At 38.4% G+C, this 17,714-nt stretch overlaps 3 protein-coding genes across 3 annotated transcripts; 1 reads left to right on the top strand and 2 right to left on the bottom strand.

The window, feature by feature from the left end:
- Positions 1 to 65: 65 nt before the first annotated feature.
- On the bottom strand, positions 66 to 11,102 carry LOC106366364 (callose synthase 5). The gene is made up of 40 exons (XM_048739588.1): positions 10,986 to 11,102; positions 10,858 to 10,890; positions 10,353 to 10,551; positions 10,157 to 10,257; positions 9,916 to 10,037; positions 9,710 to 9,806; positions 9,491 to 9,601; positions 9,276 to 9,404; positions 9,084 to 9,176; positions 8,808 to 8,899; positions 8,579 to 8,705; positions 8,330 to 8,467; positions 8,173 to 8,249; positions 8,004 to 8,082; positions 7,791 to 7,916; positions 7,602 to 7,716; positions 7,152 to 7,486; positions 6,788 to 6,840; positions 6,525 to 6,667; positions 6,381 to 6,430; positions 6,214 to 6,300; positions 5,964 to 6,086; positions 5,781 to 5,875; positions 5,621 to 5,705; positions 5,382 to 5,542; positions 4,984 to 5,107; positions 4,551 to 4,645; positions 4,323 to 4,440; positions 4,076 to 4,227; positions 3,696 to 3,805; positions 3,485 to 3,610; positions 3,339 to 3,407; positions 3,041 to 3,230; positions 2,812 to 2,923; positions 2,596 to 2,715; positions 2,392 to 2,507; positions 2,219 to 2,302; positions 1,992 to 2,104; positions 1,671 to 1,900; positions 66 to 1,578 (listed from the first exon to the last, which is right to left on the bottom strand). Exons 3-40 carry the CDS (start codon positions 10,543 to 10,545, stop codon positions 298 to 300), a joined length of 5,772 nt encoding a protein of 1,923 aa, XP_048595545.1. The 5' UTR covers positions 10,546 to 10,551; positions 10,858 to 10,890; positions 10,986 to 11,102; the 3' UTR covers positions 66 to 297.
- Positions 11,103 to 11,775: 673 nt separating this feature from the next.
- Positions 11,776 to 15,383, bottom strand: LOC106362759 (cation/H(+) antiporter 15-like). The gene is made up of 2 exons (XM_048739586.1): positions 14,514 to 15,383; positions 11,776 to 14,423 (listed from the first exon to the last, which is right to left on the bottom strand). The coding sequence occupies exons 1-2, from the start codon at positions 14,721 to 14,723 to the stop codon at positions 12,189 to 12,191; spliced, it is 2,445 nt and encodes an 814-aa protein (XP_048595543.1). The 5' UTR covers positions 14,724 to 15,383; the 3' UTR covers positions 11,776 to 12,188.
- An 846-nt stretch (positions 15,384 to 16,229) lies between these two features.
- LOC106364178 (nuclear transcription factor Y subunit B-7) lies at positions 16,230 to 17,440 on the top strand. Its single transcript, XM_013803805.3, has one exon. It carries the CDS (start codon positions 16,719 to 16,721, stop codon positions 17,376 to 17,378), a length of 660 nt encoding a protein of 219 aa, XP_013659259.2. The 5' UTR covers positions 16,230 to 16,718; the 3' UTR covers positions 17,379 to 17,440.
- The last annotated feature ends 274 nt before the right edge of the window (positions 17,441 to 17,714 follow it).

Here is a 17,714-nt window from a genome sequence, read left to right as displayed (position 1 = left end):
ACTTGGTCTGTCAATAAACGTTATTTTCACTTTGATCTTTGTTTCTACCAGAATTTACGTTTCACTTTATCTGTTCGCTGGTGTAGCCTGTAGAATCTTCTACTTGTAGTAGTAGTAAGTAATAAAATTTGTTTTACATCAACTCTGAAGATTTACTAATAAAAGAAGGTCCACAACAAACAAATTAAGAATCGAGGAAAACAGTAGAAGTAACAGATTTAAGAGGAAGAAGCAATAGAGTCATAAGAAAACCAGAGAATAGTTTTAAAAGAAGAAGACAAGTAGAGGTGAAGTCTCTCACTTCTGTTTCTTACCACCAGCAAGGATACGTTGAATCTGAAGGCCACGGCTAAATGCTTGGTTGAAAAGAAGTCTAGTCTGAAATTCGGAGACGAAGGGGAACCAGGCGAGAATCGTGACTGGCATGAAGATGACAACCCCCATTATGTACTCATACCCTCGAGCCAATGCCTTGACCGAACCCCACATTCCTACAGCCTTCATCAGTGTTCTTCCCACCTGCGAGATCTGAAGCAGAGCCCATCCCGTTGGTAGAAACGCTAAGAAGCTCTGCAGTATATCTCCAACCGTCAGTTTCAGGAAGTGGAATAGCATTCCAACTATCACCACCGATCCTATGAAGAGAAATAGCTTGAGCAATCTGAACATCAGCTGGAAATCCGCGCTAAACTTCTTTCTCCCCATCGACACTATCTTGAGTACGATCATCACTGCAACGATCACCAGCCATGAGAGTCCGTAGACTATGAGGCTTTGCTGTTTTCCGAGTCTACTCTCTTTGGTTAAGTTCAAGTGGTAGACAATTCCGTATTGGTAGATGAAGTAGCGGAGGGAGAGGAAGATCTCCCAGAACTTTCCGAAAAAGCCAGAGTGAAGCAAATGCTCTTGCTCTTCTTCCCACCAGGATTCCCAGCTTTTGACTGCTGGCACTCCAATGCCTCCTCTGCTGCTTATCCATTTGTTCCAATCATCCCAGTCATCTACTATCTTCTGCCACTCGAATCCCGAGGGGTTGAAAAGGAACGGAGAGAACAGCCAGGAAGCAACCAGGAACCAAGTTGATCCCAGAACAAGCATGTACGCTACTGAGTCCTCTGTTGCTTTACCATACAGCCTGTAGCATATCAGAAGAACCATCAACTCCATTCCTTTCACGAAGTGGCTTCTCGAGTACATCCTGTAATTCTCAGCAAACTTCTCGTGCCTCACCACAAAGCCACGACCTGTTGCTCTGTACTTGGCTCCTCCGTGTAGTATGGTTCGTCCGTAGTAATGGACCTTTGTACCAAGCGAGAAGGTAAAGAAGACAGGCGCTAACTGAAGCTGCATTATGATTAGGTCGCACAGTGCAGTTCTGAATCCTCTCTCTAGCCCAATCTCCATTATCATTGGAAGTGTCATAAGCATACCCAGTTGCACAACGGACTGTGAGGCCATCGCTGCCTTGAGTGAACTGTCTCCTTTAGCCGCTGCATACTTTACTATTGCCTCTTCCACTCCACTCAGTGACAGATAGAGTCTTCCATACAAGAATGCATAAACTGTGAGGACAACAATCTGAAATACAGAGAATTTAGCTCAGTTTATGTCAAGCAAATTAATGAGCCAAAGCTAAAATTCAGTTTTGACTTTAGAAGATGAGAAGTTACCATCGAGCTGATGTAAAAGCCTACGGTTGTGAAGTAGCAGGACATCATACGGAAGAAATCGAAGCGATGCCCAAGTCTGTAGAGATCTCTACTCAATGTTTGCTCCCCGTTACCACAAGCAACCTTGGCTTCAAAGAGGGATATCTGGTTCAGTCCAACATCTCTTCCTTTCCCTACTTGGATGTACTCATGATGAGTGATATTACCACGCCTCAGAGTTGAGTTGAAACCTAGATACACATATGAACCATATTTTTAGTAAATAATGAAAGAATATATATAACTGTATTTTCCTTACACAAGTAAGGTTCAGAAACCAACCAGCAAAGATGTCCTCGCTAAGATTTATGCCGCGTGATGCTTTGCTGATGCCACCACGAGTGATGTGGAAGATTCTATCAAAGACATCAGGGTGACCATAGTGAAACCGGACCCTGAAATCAGAAATCAGACATAAGCTTCATATTTTGTATTTATGCTATATTTTGTATTAGAATGAAACAACGGATATTTTGTGTTAGAATGAAACAACGGAGACCAAGACATACTTCAGAGGACTTGCGAGGACTCGCTGACCAATGGTCACAAAGCTTGTCTCTTGGTTCGACATGAACCATGCTAGAGAAGAAACACTGAAAGTAAACACATATACATGTCAGCTAGAAAACTGAAAGAAGTTTTATACTAGTCTTTATAACATAAAAACATAATAACCAAATACCTGCCAGTAAAAATATGTTCTCTGAAACCAAGAATAGTGGGTGCACGAACTCCATGGTCTTCATTGAACTCTTCGAGCAGATTCCTCATTTTCAATGCTTCTTCCAGGTAATGGTCCTATTAATTAGATGCTATGGTAGGTAAGTTACATTTTTTCCAACAAAGAACAGTGCATCATGCTTCCGTTAGGCTAAAACAGTTTCACCTGATTCATGTCAATAGCCTGGAGAGCTTCTCCTCTTGTAAAGATGAGAGCATGATTCTGATTTTCGGGTTTTCCTTCTCCTATTTTTGCTGGACCAGGCAATTTTACCCGATATATTTCCTTAGAAAAGTTACAGTTACAGAGTTAGAAATCTATGAGTTTTTTTACAAGTAGGACACAATAATCTGTTAAGATTTCTAATCATAAAAAAATTACCTGATCAAGATTCTCAACAGCCTTGATAAGCACCGAATAGAACACTTTGTGCACTTTTCCCCCTACACGTTCCTCAACCTCATCAATGTATGCCACACGGAGAGAGGGATTGCTACAGCATAGGATATGATAAATGAGACTCATCAGGGAACCAACCAACGGATGAGAAAGAAGACGAATTTAAAATTTCTGGAATCTATTCAGAAGAAAGGATGGAGGAGAGACTTACTTAACCATTAGATTAAGGATGTCAGTAGCTCTCCGGTCTCCACTTCGCTTCTGATTTCCATAGTTCTGGCAAGTAGCAACGTAAGTAAATTTGAGATCTGCTACTGCCTCTAACTGAGCGTACAATGATCTCTGACTTTTCTTGTCCTCCTCAGTTGGCTCTGAAATGGCTTTGTACCCTTCTAATATTTCTGTAAACCCACAAGACATGTTTTAACAGTTTACTTATTTAAAAATGTATTGATCTCTACTGCTTCAGTATTTTGGATTTCAGCACAAGTTAAGTAACCATGTCTCACCTTTTTCAGTAGCCATGTCAAGAAAAGCCTGAAGCTTCAATGCCCGCCTATAATACATCATGCCTCTAACTGCAAGATACAAATGGCAGTCAGCAATAGATAAAAACCATATAGCAATATAAGTAGGCATGTATGATATAAAGTACCTGTTCTAAACAGAGTCTGCCCCCTTAGAGAAACCCAATGGCGAAGCTGCAATATATTTTCGTCACTCTCCAAAACCGCAGTTTCATCTTTACAACCAAGACGCTCCAAGAAGTTGGTCCACTCATCTGAAATGGTGGACCATATATATCAACTATGAAAGCAATGAGAAGCAATTAGGTCCAACAATAAGAGCTCATCGATAAGACATACCTGGGAAGATCTTCTGCAAATAGTATACAACTGATATACCATCTTCATTCTCCATTTCCAGGTCGTTCTTAGAGTAGACAGTCTCTTCACTATAGTACGGAGTTAGAACACTGTAAATGCAAAAAAGAAAACTCTTATGTTACTAATAAGGTAGACCTCCTCTCTGTTGTAGGAATTCATAATAGTTCCATAGTATCAACTACACTGATTGTATGTTTCACAGTCACTCCAGCCCACCAAAAACAAAACAAAACAAAACGTGAAAATATGGATTTCTACAATTTACAGAAATTCAAAATTTTGAGAAAATAGATAGCAGCAATTGGTATCATCCGAGAAGTATAGATTCTATTAAAAATGGTGATAACTGGATCACATACCTAAAGGAAAGCATATTTCTGACACGAGGAGCTCGAGGCATATCCATAAACAGTGAATTTGAGAAGAAGGCAATCCTTCTTCGCGCTTCAAGGTTTATGGGAACATCCATTGCAGATTCTTTTACAGTCAAGAGTAAATGAAGGCGTCTTATCTACAACAATAAAAGAATCATTATGTTGAAAAGTGTTCAAGGATACAGAGTACCCCTAAAGATTAGCCTTATATTATGTGTTTTTGAGCTTTCACCTGTTCATCCCATTGAGCTGTTGCCACTGGAGGAAATAATATAGCAGGTTTTGCGTCAGTACCAGCAAAAAGTTGCCTTCCGGATTCCTTGTTAGTATGCCCAAGTTCTACCAATTCACTGCAGAAAGGTGCCACTCAAGTTACTCTTGTTTGTGTGGATAATATATATTCACATAGACACTAAACAAACTTTCCAGTACTATAACTATAGAGATACAGTCCACTAACCGGTTTTCATTTTGCATCATATCTCGGGTAGTGACTTCCAACATATCTTGCAGCAACAGCACCACTGTGTCTCTTTTGGATGGATCCGCATCTTTCTGCACCATCATCAGTTACACATAGTTATTTAGTTTCTCAGATAACATTAACATTTCACAAGTATTATCACTTCCATCAAGACTTATCCTTAATCTTCGGGTTTTTTTTTTTACTTTTCCATATCAGTACATCAGTTAGCAATGTACTGAGAAATAAGGAATCTTGAAAAAAGTTCACAACATGATTTCCTACTGAAACTGGCAGCCAGCTTGGCTTATAATCATAAGCAGGCCTATAATAGGGGGCTTGCACTGTCTCTAGCATAGAAAGTATCCACTCCCACGAACAATCTAAAATCAATATCATTGATAAAAAAAAAAAGATGTGATTCACTTACCAAGATTCCGACAAGCTCGACAAATTTACTGCAAAGAGCAGGCAAAGGAGCCATTCTGAAATTCGAAAGGAAGGAATTCTTTGATATGTTGCTCTCCACCTCTTTGATGATGATACCAATGATCCTGTGGTATTATATCTTATCTTAGAATCTATCAAATGAATTTACAAATCAAAGAGGGGACTGAAATCCCAGGTTGAACCGCATATATATGCTAAAGGTGAAACTACTCAATGATCAAAACAGAGGAATGCGGAGGCACATATATATGCAGTCTTAGAGAAGATTTACGAATAGAACTAGTTAGAGAACGTGATTATCCTCAAAAGTATTAATGAATACTCTATAACTGCTTCATGAATGATAATCAAGAACTTGTTTGATGAATAAAGATATACCTTTTCTCATTCTCCCCAATTACCAAAGTATGCAAGACATGTTTGAAAGATTCGTAGCATTCAATAACAGCACATTTCATGTATTCGTCTGCACATATGCGCTTCCAGAGGTCAGAGTCTTTTGTTCGAAACTGAGCTGCCATATCCAATGCTATGGGTATCTGTTCCAAGAAGATAACTTTAACAAGAGTCGAAAAAAAGAACAGAGGTATCTGGAATAACAAACGAAGACCACAAACCTTGCTTGCAAGCAAAAATGGTGGCCATTGAATTAGTTTCAAACTAGGATCTGAAGTATAAGGAACAAGCAACAGATCCATCTCCCTGAACAAACAGTTGGTTTAAGGACATGGAAAATATGGGGATTCATAAAAGGCGGTTTAGTATCTAAGTTATTACCTGTCACTGATGAGATCTTCCTCTCGGAAGCTGCTAATTATTTCATTCCAGAGTTGGGAAAATTTTGCCGCTTCAGTTCTTCTTGCTGCTGTGACCTGCATATAGATAGAATTTGGTACCTTTATAGAATACTAGTACCATTCTTCAAGAAATCACTTTATAGAAGAATCAATCTTGTTTAACCTCTGCAAATCTTTTCGATAGGGAAAACCCTCTTCTCCTTGTTTTATCAGAAGGAACAAGATACGTGTTAAATGCACCAGGCAATGATTGGAACCTGGACCTTAGCATTCCAAGCGTTCGTATCTGGACGTAGAATAGAAATGATTTTGTTAGGAAAAGATATTATCACGTAGGACAACCTTGATTTCATCTTAGTAACACAATAAGGGTTAAATAAGTGAGTAGAATGGATCCAGCAAGAAAGTATTACCTCTCCCAATCTATCAAAGGCCCCAATGACACCACCACATATAGTGGAGAAGATAGCATACCAAATTTGAGTGTCCATAAAATAAACCTGAAGCAAAATTAAGGAACGTGAGATATCCATGGAATTGCTAAAGAATTCATTTCGATAAGTGGTTAAGAAAAATATACCAAAATCACAGGTAACCACAGGGACACCACTGCTCCATAGTTGTGCTCAGCTGCATATGTGATGGGAACAATTAGCTTACCAAAAGTATTAACAGCAAACAGAAAAACAGATTCACAAGCAAAAAGCTAAAGTCGTAATATTACCATCGGGGAAAAACTCATGCCATTTGTACTTCACATGGCGAATGCTCATAATTGCATTTGTTGGCTTCACCAAAAGTTTCACCTGTAGAAAGTAGCTAAATGCGAATTTGCAGCAGAAAAGCAACAGCCAGAAAATCGTATACCTGGAAATTCCAATAAATATATTAGCTCAAAAAAATCTTTGGTCAAATGTTCACATAAATCAGTATATGCGTGAAATTTGTTTGTTTTACAACAGATCTTGTTTGTTTCCATATACTTACTTTATGAGTGAAATTTGACTTTCATGCATCCCCCTTCCAACGTAAATTCTTGGCTGAAGAGAAAAAAAAGCATGGAATGATTCAATAAATGGGAAATCAGACCCCGCATAAGATATTTCCCCGAGCATCATATATTCAGAAACTTAATATCTTTGATATAGCAAGAATAAAAGTCAAACTTTTCTCTTGACTTGCGTATACAAATAACTAACCGGCAATAGGGGAAAATGGATCCTGAGTTGCACAAATAATCTAAACTAACAGAGTTCAGAGCTCTTCTAGCATGCCTAAAGGATTTGCTGACAACAGAATCATAATTTTCATCCAGGATGAAAAGAAAGGAGTCATAAATCCAGCCTCATACCTGTGACCACCACAAAAGCAATCGAATTATATGCCAGTCTGAATTCTCAATCCAGCGTCGAAGCATAGGGAAACTGAACATGATAGCCGCCAGCACATTTGGGAGCAAATAAAGAGCGACAGCCAAGATATAGAGCGGGGGAACCCCTTTAACTCGTGGAAGGAAGGATAGCCATTGCTTCAGCATCCCAGGAGCAAAAGAAACGGACTGGGCATAGCAAAGCGGCAATACCACACACCAAGCGAGACTTACAACGATCTTGAGAATATTTCTCAAAATTTCAGTAAATTTCCACCTGTGGAAACCCGGGAAGTTTAAGATAACGTCCAAGAGACCTAGCATAGAAGCAAAAAACAATGTAATCGTTATTTCCTGGCAAAGTAACCAAATGACGAAAACAGAAGAACTCCAGGCAGGGAAAGTTTTGTCGCAGCATTGAGGGTGGCGTACTCTGAAGCAAGCGTAGAAAAGCTGCTGTAATGAAGATACTGGAGAGAGAATATAAAACATCCTTGTTTAAGATTTCCCTCAGCTCCACTCGTTTAAATGCAAGAATGATCATGGCCTGTAATCAAAATAGAAATGTCACTTCTGACTGTCTCATGTTATTAGGAATATAGCTCGTGCAAGATTGCTTACTTGGAGTGCTAACAAATAGAATGTCCAGAGTCGGTCAAAACTGTGATATATGTGCCAAAATGTTCGAGTCTCGGTGAAATTTGATTTGCCTGTGTTTCCCGCTTTTCTTAAAGACCCTTTCTTCCCCTGTAAATGAATTTAAAAGTGGGAAAAAAAAAACTGATCAGCTCAATGGAGACAGAGAAAGAGCTAAACAAAGCTACAAGGTACTACTTGTGCCATATCACGCGTTGATTTGAAAAAGTCTCCATCATCACGCATTGGCCAGCCCAGAGAGAAACAATCCGGAGACCTATATAACAGTGATGCGCAAATGACACAAGAAAATTAAGATATCCCAACCAAGTAAATACTCTATTTACAGACTTGAGTTCTAATATACCAGAAATATTCATTGAGATCATCATAGTTGGACCAATCTGAGTGAGCAGCCTTGCCATTGGCACTCTTACTTGCTTCCTAAATCACAAAAAGTCAACTATGGTGTAGACAAGGTCAAGATTATCAAGATGTCATCGACATATCATTCTAACATGTACCTTTTCAACTACTCGGTAGATTGGTGTAATGACCTTCCGTAGAAATGCCTCATCATCTCCACCGTAAGAAGGCTTAATGTTTTCTCCAGTAACGATGCTGACATTTCCAGCCAAGAGACCATGAAGTTCATAAGCCATCTGAGCATAAACAGGAGATAAATATTGATGAATTATTGTGTTTGACCAAACATATCAGCCAAAACAGATTAGCAAAAAGGTAAATTAAGAAAATCTGAATGTATTACTGACATTGTGGAAAATATAGCATAAGCATTCTGGCATGAAGCGAATATTTGCAGCTTCACCCCAAATGAGTAGATACAAACCCATATACAGTATCTTCCGCTGTTGTATATCTTCAGCACCTTGAGGAAGCCTTCGCATAAAAATAGATGAGTGAATTTTGATTAAGAGTATAAACATCATTCAGAAACGTGTCACATCCAAGCCATATGTGAAAAAAAATAGTGCCTGGTACCTTAAACTATGTTTACGTCCTAAAAACTTGCACCAGTTCTTGTAGTTCTTAAAGAGCTTTGTCTTGACGGCATCAACGGCTCTATCGTCCAGCTGCATTTATACATTGAATTAATAAAAATTTCATTGCTAAAAAGTGTTTGACATATGAGTATGTATCTTTTATTGATGGATTTTTGAGATAATGCTGTGGTTTTTTACTCATCACTAGTGTCAGCGGGTCTCAGAGCACATGTGCAACTGCTCTATAGGTGAAGAGAGGAAACTACCGAGGTACCTTATTCAGAGGCTCTGGCCTGGGAGTCAACCTTATATGATTATCAGCAAGTAAACAAACCAGATGCTCCCTCTGGTTCCTGACATTGTCTCTCTGTTAAGATCAATGAAATAATAAGAAATATATCTATCTCACAGGTTCAACATGAATTCATTAGATCATCTTGTTACTCTTCTTAGATCAGCAACTTGCCTGGAATCCAAACATAGCTCTTAACCAGTCAAGAAGATCCAGATTTCCGGATTTCTTTTTGTGCTGCTCAAATCCAGATGGCCAGTTCAATCCACGAGTGTTCCCCAAGGCAGCTACAGCGGCTTTGACCTAGTCATGAAGCAGCATTAGGTGTAAAAATAGATACCACACTCATTAGATTAAAGCATTGGGAGACTCATTCAAATAATAAACACCTCCTCAAGCTGCATTACAGACTGCGAGGCTCCAGCAGAATCCAGTGGAAGAATGTTGTACGGTGCATAAATTTCATTCTTTTCTTGAACATCTCTAGCTGCTGCAATAATCTTTTAAGAGACACATATGGAAATAATTCAAACTCCATCCTCAGTAAACTAAATAACTGTTTTATAGCTGTCTTGTTTGCTTTGAAAACGTATATTTTGGACACAAACCTCAGGAGCTACTGCTTCAACTTTTTCGCTCTTGTTTACTGCCATGAGCACTTCAAAGAGCACTCCGGCAGTCTGGTATGCTTTACCAAGCTGAGCTCTGCGAGAGTTGGTTCATAAAATCCGTCAGGATAAGAGCACTATTAAACATCTTCAAAGGCCCGAATTTGATTACATGTAGTTTGTAAAACACACAACGACCATCTTACCTGTCTGCTTGATCCCCTTGGTCAAGTGCCCTGACATAGTGCTCATAATATTGTTGATAGTAGCTCTCAACTTCCCGTCCATCGGTTTTCTTCACCCTAGAAGCAAGACTCGAAGCATTGTCCTGTATCGAAGAAATTGTTATTAGCTCCACTCATGCAATAAGAAAAGTGTAATTAGACAGAATCTGTTATGTATAAGATATGAATCAGCAAGACGGATGAAAAACTAAGAGCAGATCACCCTTTCTAATCGTTGGAAGAGAAGTGTCTTGAACTGCCTAACACCACGGCCGCTGGAGCTTGGATCCAACCTATGAGCTTTCTCGAACGCATAAAATCGACCTTTATACAAACACAGAGAAATTGAAGTTAGCAAACACACAAAATCAAAAAAACGTTTATTTACTCTAAAAGCAAAAAGGCAGATAGAATCATACAGAGGTAGGCAACGCGAGGTCGCTCATGTTCAATCTCAGCAGCAACACGAAGAATGGGGGCAATGGTGCCAAGGGAGGCTGGAACAACCTCATGGTCAAACACTTCGATGGACATAGTAGTGGCGGCACTACGAGATGGCCGCCTCATCAGCCCCTGAGGGCCAGAGTCATGAGATGTACTGCTCTGAGCCATCTCTCCCTAATCACAATTGAGTAAAATATCAGATTACGATGGTTCGTTCGTCTAGAATATGATTATACGGAAACACATTCACAATCAAAACGAAGCTCACACGACGAAAATTAAAATCGAAACGGAAACGATCGATTCCTAAAAAAAAAAAGTACGATCTCTGATAACGAAAGGATGTAACGATCAAATATAGAAGCTACGAAATCGAGAGAAATCGACGTCGTCGGTTGAAGATTCGCTATTCTATCAAAGGAAGCTGAATCGACATGCTAAATTTCTGAAACGAAACGATCAACGGAGAAGAGAACTCACGTCGTTGGATGCAGAGCTGTTAGATCTCCTTCCCTGGAAACGAAAACAAAATACAGAATGAGGTTAAACGAAGGAAGGACGATGATGATATTATACAAATTAATCGCCGGAGAGGAAATCGATTTCACCTGAAGCAGAGACGAGGAAACACGAATTCTCGCGAAGAAGCATGAATCAGAGGAATCAACACGAGAGAGAGAGAGAGGAATCAAAAAGAAAATATCGGGGGAAGGGAGGAAAGTGTTGCTTTACGGTTTTAAGAGGGAGGGAGGGAAACGAGAGGATGTTTTTTCAGTTAGAGAAAAGCCACGTGGCTGCAGAAGAGTGGGTGTTTAAAACTTAAAAATAGCCATGGTTGTGGGAGAGGAGATCAAATCAGATCAAAGCTTTCTCTTTCTCTTTCTCTTTCTTTCTACTGTTTTTTTTTTGTTGAAAATTGGGGAGCGATTCTTCTGCGTCTCACCACTGGACATCCGTTTCTTTCTCCCTTTATTAACGCTTCCTGGTAATAACCAAATGAAAGTACTATTCAGTGCTCCACAAACATTCTTTTAATCGAATAACTTACAAATTATTTATTATTAGTAATAGTTTTATGTTAAGCATATCCAAACTATATAAATATCTAATTATATTTTTTTATGTATAATAAGAGACAATATTATTTGGAAATGTTGTCGGGCTTATGATATTTATAACCATTGTCTTGCATTGCAAGCTCCATCACCGACCATACATACACTCTCGCTTGCTCGTCCAGGTAGCAGGTTCATGGTCTCCATCTTGCTCATGGTCTCCATCTTGCTCATGTACTGGTCTTCCGTATTGATCAAGTTCTGGTCGAACCTCCTTAAGCTTCTTTCCTGGTTCAAGTTGCTCCAAAGCCTCAGTGACAAAAAAAAAAACAAATTGCTCCAAAGCCCTCTCAAGAGTAGATCGTCTCTCTCGGTCCAATAGCTCATGGATCAAGCCAATAAAATTTTGAAAATACCCATTAAGCTGTGTCATGCATCAGTGATCTAGCTAGTTCATGCATTAGTTTCCAGCACTTATTAGTACTCAACCATTGGAACGAAGGTAATACCCTTGCTGTTACAACTAATAATTATTCTCCTACAATACAAGAAGCCAATTTAAAAAACTTCCATTTTAAGATATCAGAAACGATACAGTTTAGAGGTCTGGATATACAAATTACATGTAAAAATCTAAAATAAATAAAACTAATACCCCATATCAAGGGTTTCAGCCAATATATATTTGCTAAAATACATTGTAAGACAGAAAAAAAATATGAAAATGAACAAGAGCACACAAATTCTCAAAGTCAGCTACCGTGGATTCTGTAAACCATATGTGTCCCTTGGATGTTCATGTGAGTGTACCGGACTATCAGGCAAATCCATGTCATCTTCTAGTGCCGATGACCCAACATACTGCTGAACCACAAGGACCGAGACAGTGGCTGCAAAATCTGAAGAGGCAAGCAAATCTCCAATGGCACCGAGCTCAGGGCACTCACTCCAATCAGTTAAACCAGCGGTGAGAGGAGACAACATTCCTTCTCCTCTTCCAACTATAAACAGATCATGAGAACTATCCATTGATCTCACCGCAGCAACCGTCTCCTCTCCATTGCTAACCACTTTGTCGACGTAAAGAATCGTCTCGTGTTCGGCATTCGCTGCTCTGAAGGTATTGATGTACTCATCATCAAGCTGTCGTTGCTTCTTCATGTCCACATTCATATTCCGAGTGGAAGAAGCAGGTTCCGCTACATCTTCATCAGGGATAAAACGCAGCACAGATAAACTAATGCCAGGATGTTCAGCCATCCTCCAAGCATAAGCCAAGGCTTCTCTATCGTCCGGACCGCCGAAAAACAGAACGGCAACTTGGAGAGAGATGTTGTTCGAGGTCAATCTCGTGGCGCCGTTGAGTCCTCTGTCCACGAGAATCCCAACGGAGCAAGGCGAGTTTCCGAGTAGGTTTTGGTTAACCAAACGGTAAGCCGGGTTGGTCGCTTCCATCCCTCCATCCACCGTTTGTTGTTTGTGAAACGGTATGATTATAAAGGAGACACGTTTGTCCTCTGCCAAGCTGCAAACGTCCTCGTGCATCGTCGAGTAAGGCGAAATAGCTGTCAAGGGCTGGACAGCAACAAAGGCAGCATGCTGTTCATAATTCTCGAAGGCGTTAATGATGTGATCTGATTGAGCTTGCGTTCTGTTAAGCGCTGGACGTCCTGATTTTCGAGTGCTGTGGACGATCAGCATCGCAGAAGCTCTACCCGTGAGCTCGACAAGATGGAGAACGTATATGCAAATTGGAGATCTCTTTGTAGCATGTGAAGCTTCGAGAAGGTTTATTATAGTTGGAACGTTACGCGGCGTATGGACGCATACCAGCACTCGAAGCTCACTGTCCGGCTTTGTCTGTTGGATCGTCCGTCTCTTGTACGAAACCGAACGCCTCACCGGTTTGTAAAGAATGGTTACAATAGGAGTTATGACTCCAGTCATAACTAAGGCTATAAGCACCATCGTGGCAAAAGTCTCGTCGTCCAAAACCTTTTGGTCTTTGCCAACATTAAGGACGATCATTTCAACAAGACCTTTGGTGTTTAATAGCAAGCCAATAGTTATCCCTTCACGAACCGGCATTCCGTGGAAAAACGCAACGATGACAGTGCCAATGACTTTTCCAGCACACGCTAGAACGATAACAAGCATCAGAGTTATCCAAGTGGCGGGACCTTCGATGGAAGCTATATTAGTCTTGAGACCACTTATTGCAAAGAAGAGAGGTAGGAGAAGTCCAGAGACAAAATCTTCGAGTTTCTCTATGAGGGTGAGACCAAGAGGTCCGTTGGGGATCACGAGACCAAATACAAAAGCACCAAAGACTGAATGTGTTCCGATTGAATCAGTAATGAAACCGGAGATCATGACTCCTGTCAAGATGAGACATATGTAGAACTCACTAAAGTTCTCGCCTTCAGGGGTTTTGCGTATGATCCAAGAAATGCCCGGTCTAACAACAAACACGCAAGCGGCAATGAAAGCTGCACTAGAGATCATAACCCAAAGAGAGGCAAATGAAGTTTTCTCGCTCTCGGCCAACGCGATGGCTAGGGCCAGGAGAATCCAAGCAAACATGTCGTTGACCAAGGCTGCGGACATGGAGATCCGACCAATCTCGGTGTTGATGAGCTTGAGCTCAGCGAGAATCCTTGCAAGGACGGGGAAGGCGGTAACGGAGAGAGCTACACCGAGGAAGAGTATGTAGGTGCCTTGCCCCAAATGGTCATCAGATCTGTGCATGGAGAAAGAGAAAGCAGCACCAATGAGGAATGGTAAGACCATACCACCAATAGCGATGGTTAGTGCTCGCCTCCCAGTCTTGCGTACAACCATAATGTCCATCTCAACGCCCACCAGGAACAAAAAGTAAAGTAAACCAACGTTAGCCATTGTTTCAAGTACCATCACACTTCTCTGAGGGAACACGGTGTTGGCGAATTTATCGTAGCGCCCAAGCACCGATGGCCCCAGCACTATTCCCCCCTGTACAATTAAGATCTTTAATATACTACAGAAAATTAAATTATATCTACAAGTTTGATATTCTAAGAAATATGTGGGTTAATTACTCACAAGGATCTCGGAGATGACACGAGGTTGGCGAAATGGTTTGAGTACAAAGACAAAGAAACGAGTGACGAGAACGACCAATGTAAGCTGGAGAACAAAGAGAGGCAGGGAGAAATCGAGAGGGTTGTCGCCTTGCCAAACTCCATTGGTGGTAATCATGCTTGGCGCGTAACATATTATGGAGGTGTCCGACGTACTGTTTTCCTCGGCCATTTTTTTTTTGCAACTCCTATCAAACCATGAATAATTGTTTTGAGTGTTTGCTCTGTTAAATTATCAGGAATACATACATACATACACATGCATATGTTTGAAAGCAATAAATCGATTCAAAGTTGGTGGTATTCCGTATCATCCTCTTTCCTCAACGAGTCAAACAACATCATTTCATCTCTATTTTGGGTCTTCTTTCTTTAATTAGATTCACAATTTTTTTCAGGTGTTTAGCTAACTGTTTTTAATTTCTTAAATTAAATAATTAATTTGTTACTAATTTATTTGTTTCCATATGTGTTTTTTTTTTAATTTTCAGGTAACCAAAATCGGAAATGTAAGCCAAAATTGGAAAATAAAATGAAACCTCATGGTAATCCTGTAAATAAATTAAGTATTTTGTGTGTGTGTGTGTGTGATTTATGCGACTAGAATGAGTTTCAATTTTAATAATGAGATGATCATTAAAATTCAACTGATCTCCAAAATTGTATAGCACAAAATAAAGCTGAACCCAATTGATATAAGAGTGAGGTCACCTTACATAACTAGAATAAGTGAAGTCCATTAATATATTGGTTTGATTAAGAATTCATTAATAGTTTTGCACCAAAAAATCGAAGTTTTGAGTCGTGGAAAAGATAAATTATGGAGATTAATGAAACTATATATATATAAAAGATCTTCACCATGGTATAAAAAGTATTGTCAATCGTAGTGCAATTATACTTGAATATTTAGAAATAATTATAATTTTCAATTGTAAAATTATCTATTTAATATTTTCATTATTTTTAATATCATAATTAACCAAAGAATATTCGAGAATTGTATAGTACAAAATAAAGACGAACCTTAGTAAAAAAAATAAAATAAAGACGAACCCATTGATATAAGGATGAGATCACCTGACAACATTATTTAAAGTTTATTTTCAAAATACTTATGTTTGTTTTCTTTCTTTTTCTGATTTGTGTTTTATTCAAGATCTAATCAATATTGTTAATATTATTTGTGTACAATATTTAATATAATATTTTTACCTAGTTGTGTCACGTAGAAAATGTACAATTAAAAGAAGATGACTGAAAAACTTAGGTAAAAATCAAATGATAAGCAAGAATTGTTTTAATATACCATATAATGCTAATAATTCAATAAATTTTAATTTTTCTATGTGCTACATTTTTTTATAAATTCCATATTTAATACGAAATATATTATATATTAATAAATATCAAATTAACTTCAAATATAACTAAATAAATATTTAATAAATAGTTGTCTTTAGTTTTTAGCAACAATTTTAAATTATATATGCATGTATCAGTATTGAATTAAGTTATATAAAATACACAATTAAAATGCTCTGTGTTCATAAAGGTTAAATATGAACCTTAAATTATTTAATTTTAACATTTTATATTATTTGAATTTTAACTAGTTTTATGATAATGTAGATTAATATAATTTAGTTGTAAATGTGTTTATGTAGTTCACATTACAATTTGATATTCAAGTGAAATATTTATTGCTTTTTCACATTATTAAATTTTCTATAAAATTTATGCTTTCTGTATTTATAGAGACAAATGTCGATTGTTGTTCAAAAAAAGAAAAGAAACTATTTGGTCAAATTCGAATAACATTGTAAATGCAAATTTCAATTTCTTTTTTTACATTTAATATGTCTTAGTTCTCTAAAAATTTATATTAAGCAGTCCACATCACAAGTTCTTCAGAGAAAACTGCATCAGTCACCAAAAACAAAGCACAAGGAGCTTGTTCTAATCATGCGACAAAACAACCTCATCCGGTATCGCTAGGCAACAGATACGTTCTTTTGATCATACAACTTTCTAGGAAGTAGCCTTCTAGAAAAATGATAAAAATAAATGCGGGTCGCAAGGAGTTCCAAATTTGGCAAGATATCCATAAATAGGCAATTTGCCTAGTTTCATGCACTAAGCTTAACCATAAAATCATATCCATCACATGCATGTTGTTACATATCACGAAAAACAAGAGATGACTGAGGAGAGCCCAGAGGAAGATCATAAATCTCCTGAAGGAGCCGAAACGAATCTAGGAAGCTCTTCTTTAAAGAACAACAACATCAACAATAAAGAACAAGATCGGTTTCTTCCAATTGCTAATGTCGGAAGGATCATGAAAAAGGTTCTTCCCGGTAACGGTAAGATCTCGAAAGATGCCAAAGAAACCGTTCAAGAATGTGTATCAGAATTCATCAGCTTTGTTACCGGTGAAGCTTCTGACAAGTGTCAAAGAGAGAAGAGGAAAACCATCAATGGAGATGATATCATTTGGGCCATTACCACTTTAGGTTTCGAAGACTATGTGGCTCCATTAAAGATCTATCTCGGGAAATACCGAGAAACTGAAGGAGAGAAAGTCAACAGCCCAAAACAAAGACATCAACAACAACAACCGCAGCATAATCATCATTTTCAGTTTCAAGAACAAGACCATAACAACATTTCATGTACTAGTTACATCTCTCAGCATCATCCTTCTCCATTTTTGCCTGCAGATCATCAACCTTTTCCAAATCTCCCTTTCTCTCCTAAATCGTTGCAAAATCAGTTCCCGCAGCAGAATGATAACACTGATTCCATGGGACAGTGGTCAGTGTAAAACATTTTTTTTTAATTCCTTTTCTTTGTTTTAGATATACATTATATTTTTTGTTTCGAGTAAATTTTGATGCTTATATTCTTGCTATACACACACACTTTTGACATTTTCAGTATGCTTATATTTCGTGTAACAGAATACTTAATATTCTAGTCAGATAAGATAAAATTATCTTAAATTGTATAAGTGCATTAAATAAATATATTTTCTTGGACTGATTATTGCTAAGCTTGTCTATCAAATCTATAAGTGTCCTGTTTACTCTTCTGATCGCAGCAACTATGAATTTTATTGGATAAAAAACAGCCCAATTATTGTTTCAAAAAAAAAAAAAAA

Source organism: Brassica napus, chromosome A9, assembly GCF_020379485.1.
Source record: "Brassica napus cultivar Da-Ae chromosome A9, Da-Ae, whole genome shotgun sequence".
In the NCBI taxonomy this organism is placed as follows: domain Eukaryota; kingdom Viridiplantae; phylum Streptophyta; class Magnoliopsida; order Brassicales; family Brassicaceae; genus Brassica; species Brassica napus.
The sequence above is the reverse complement of the archived record's forward strand: the minus strand, read 5'-3'. Positions and strand labels throughout refer to the sequence as shown.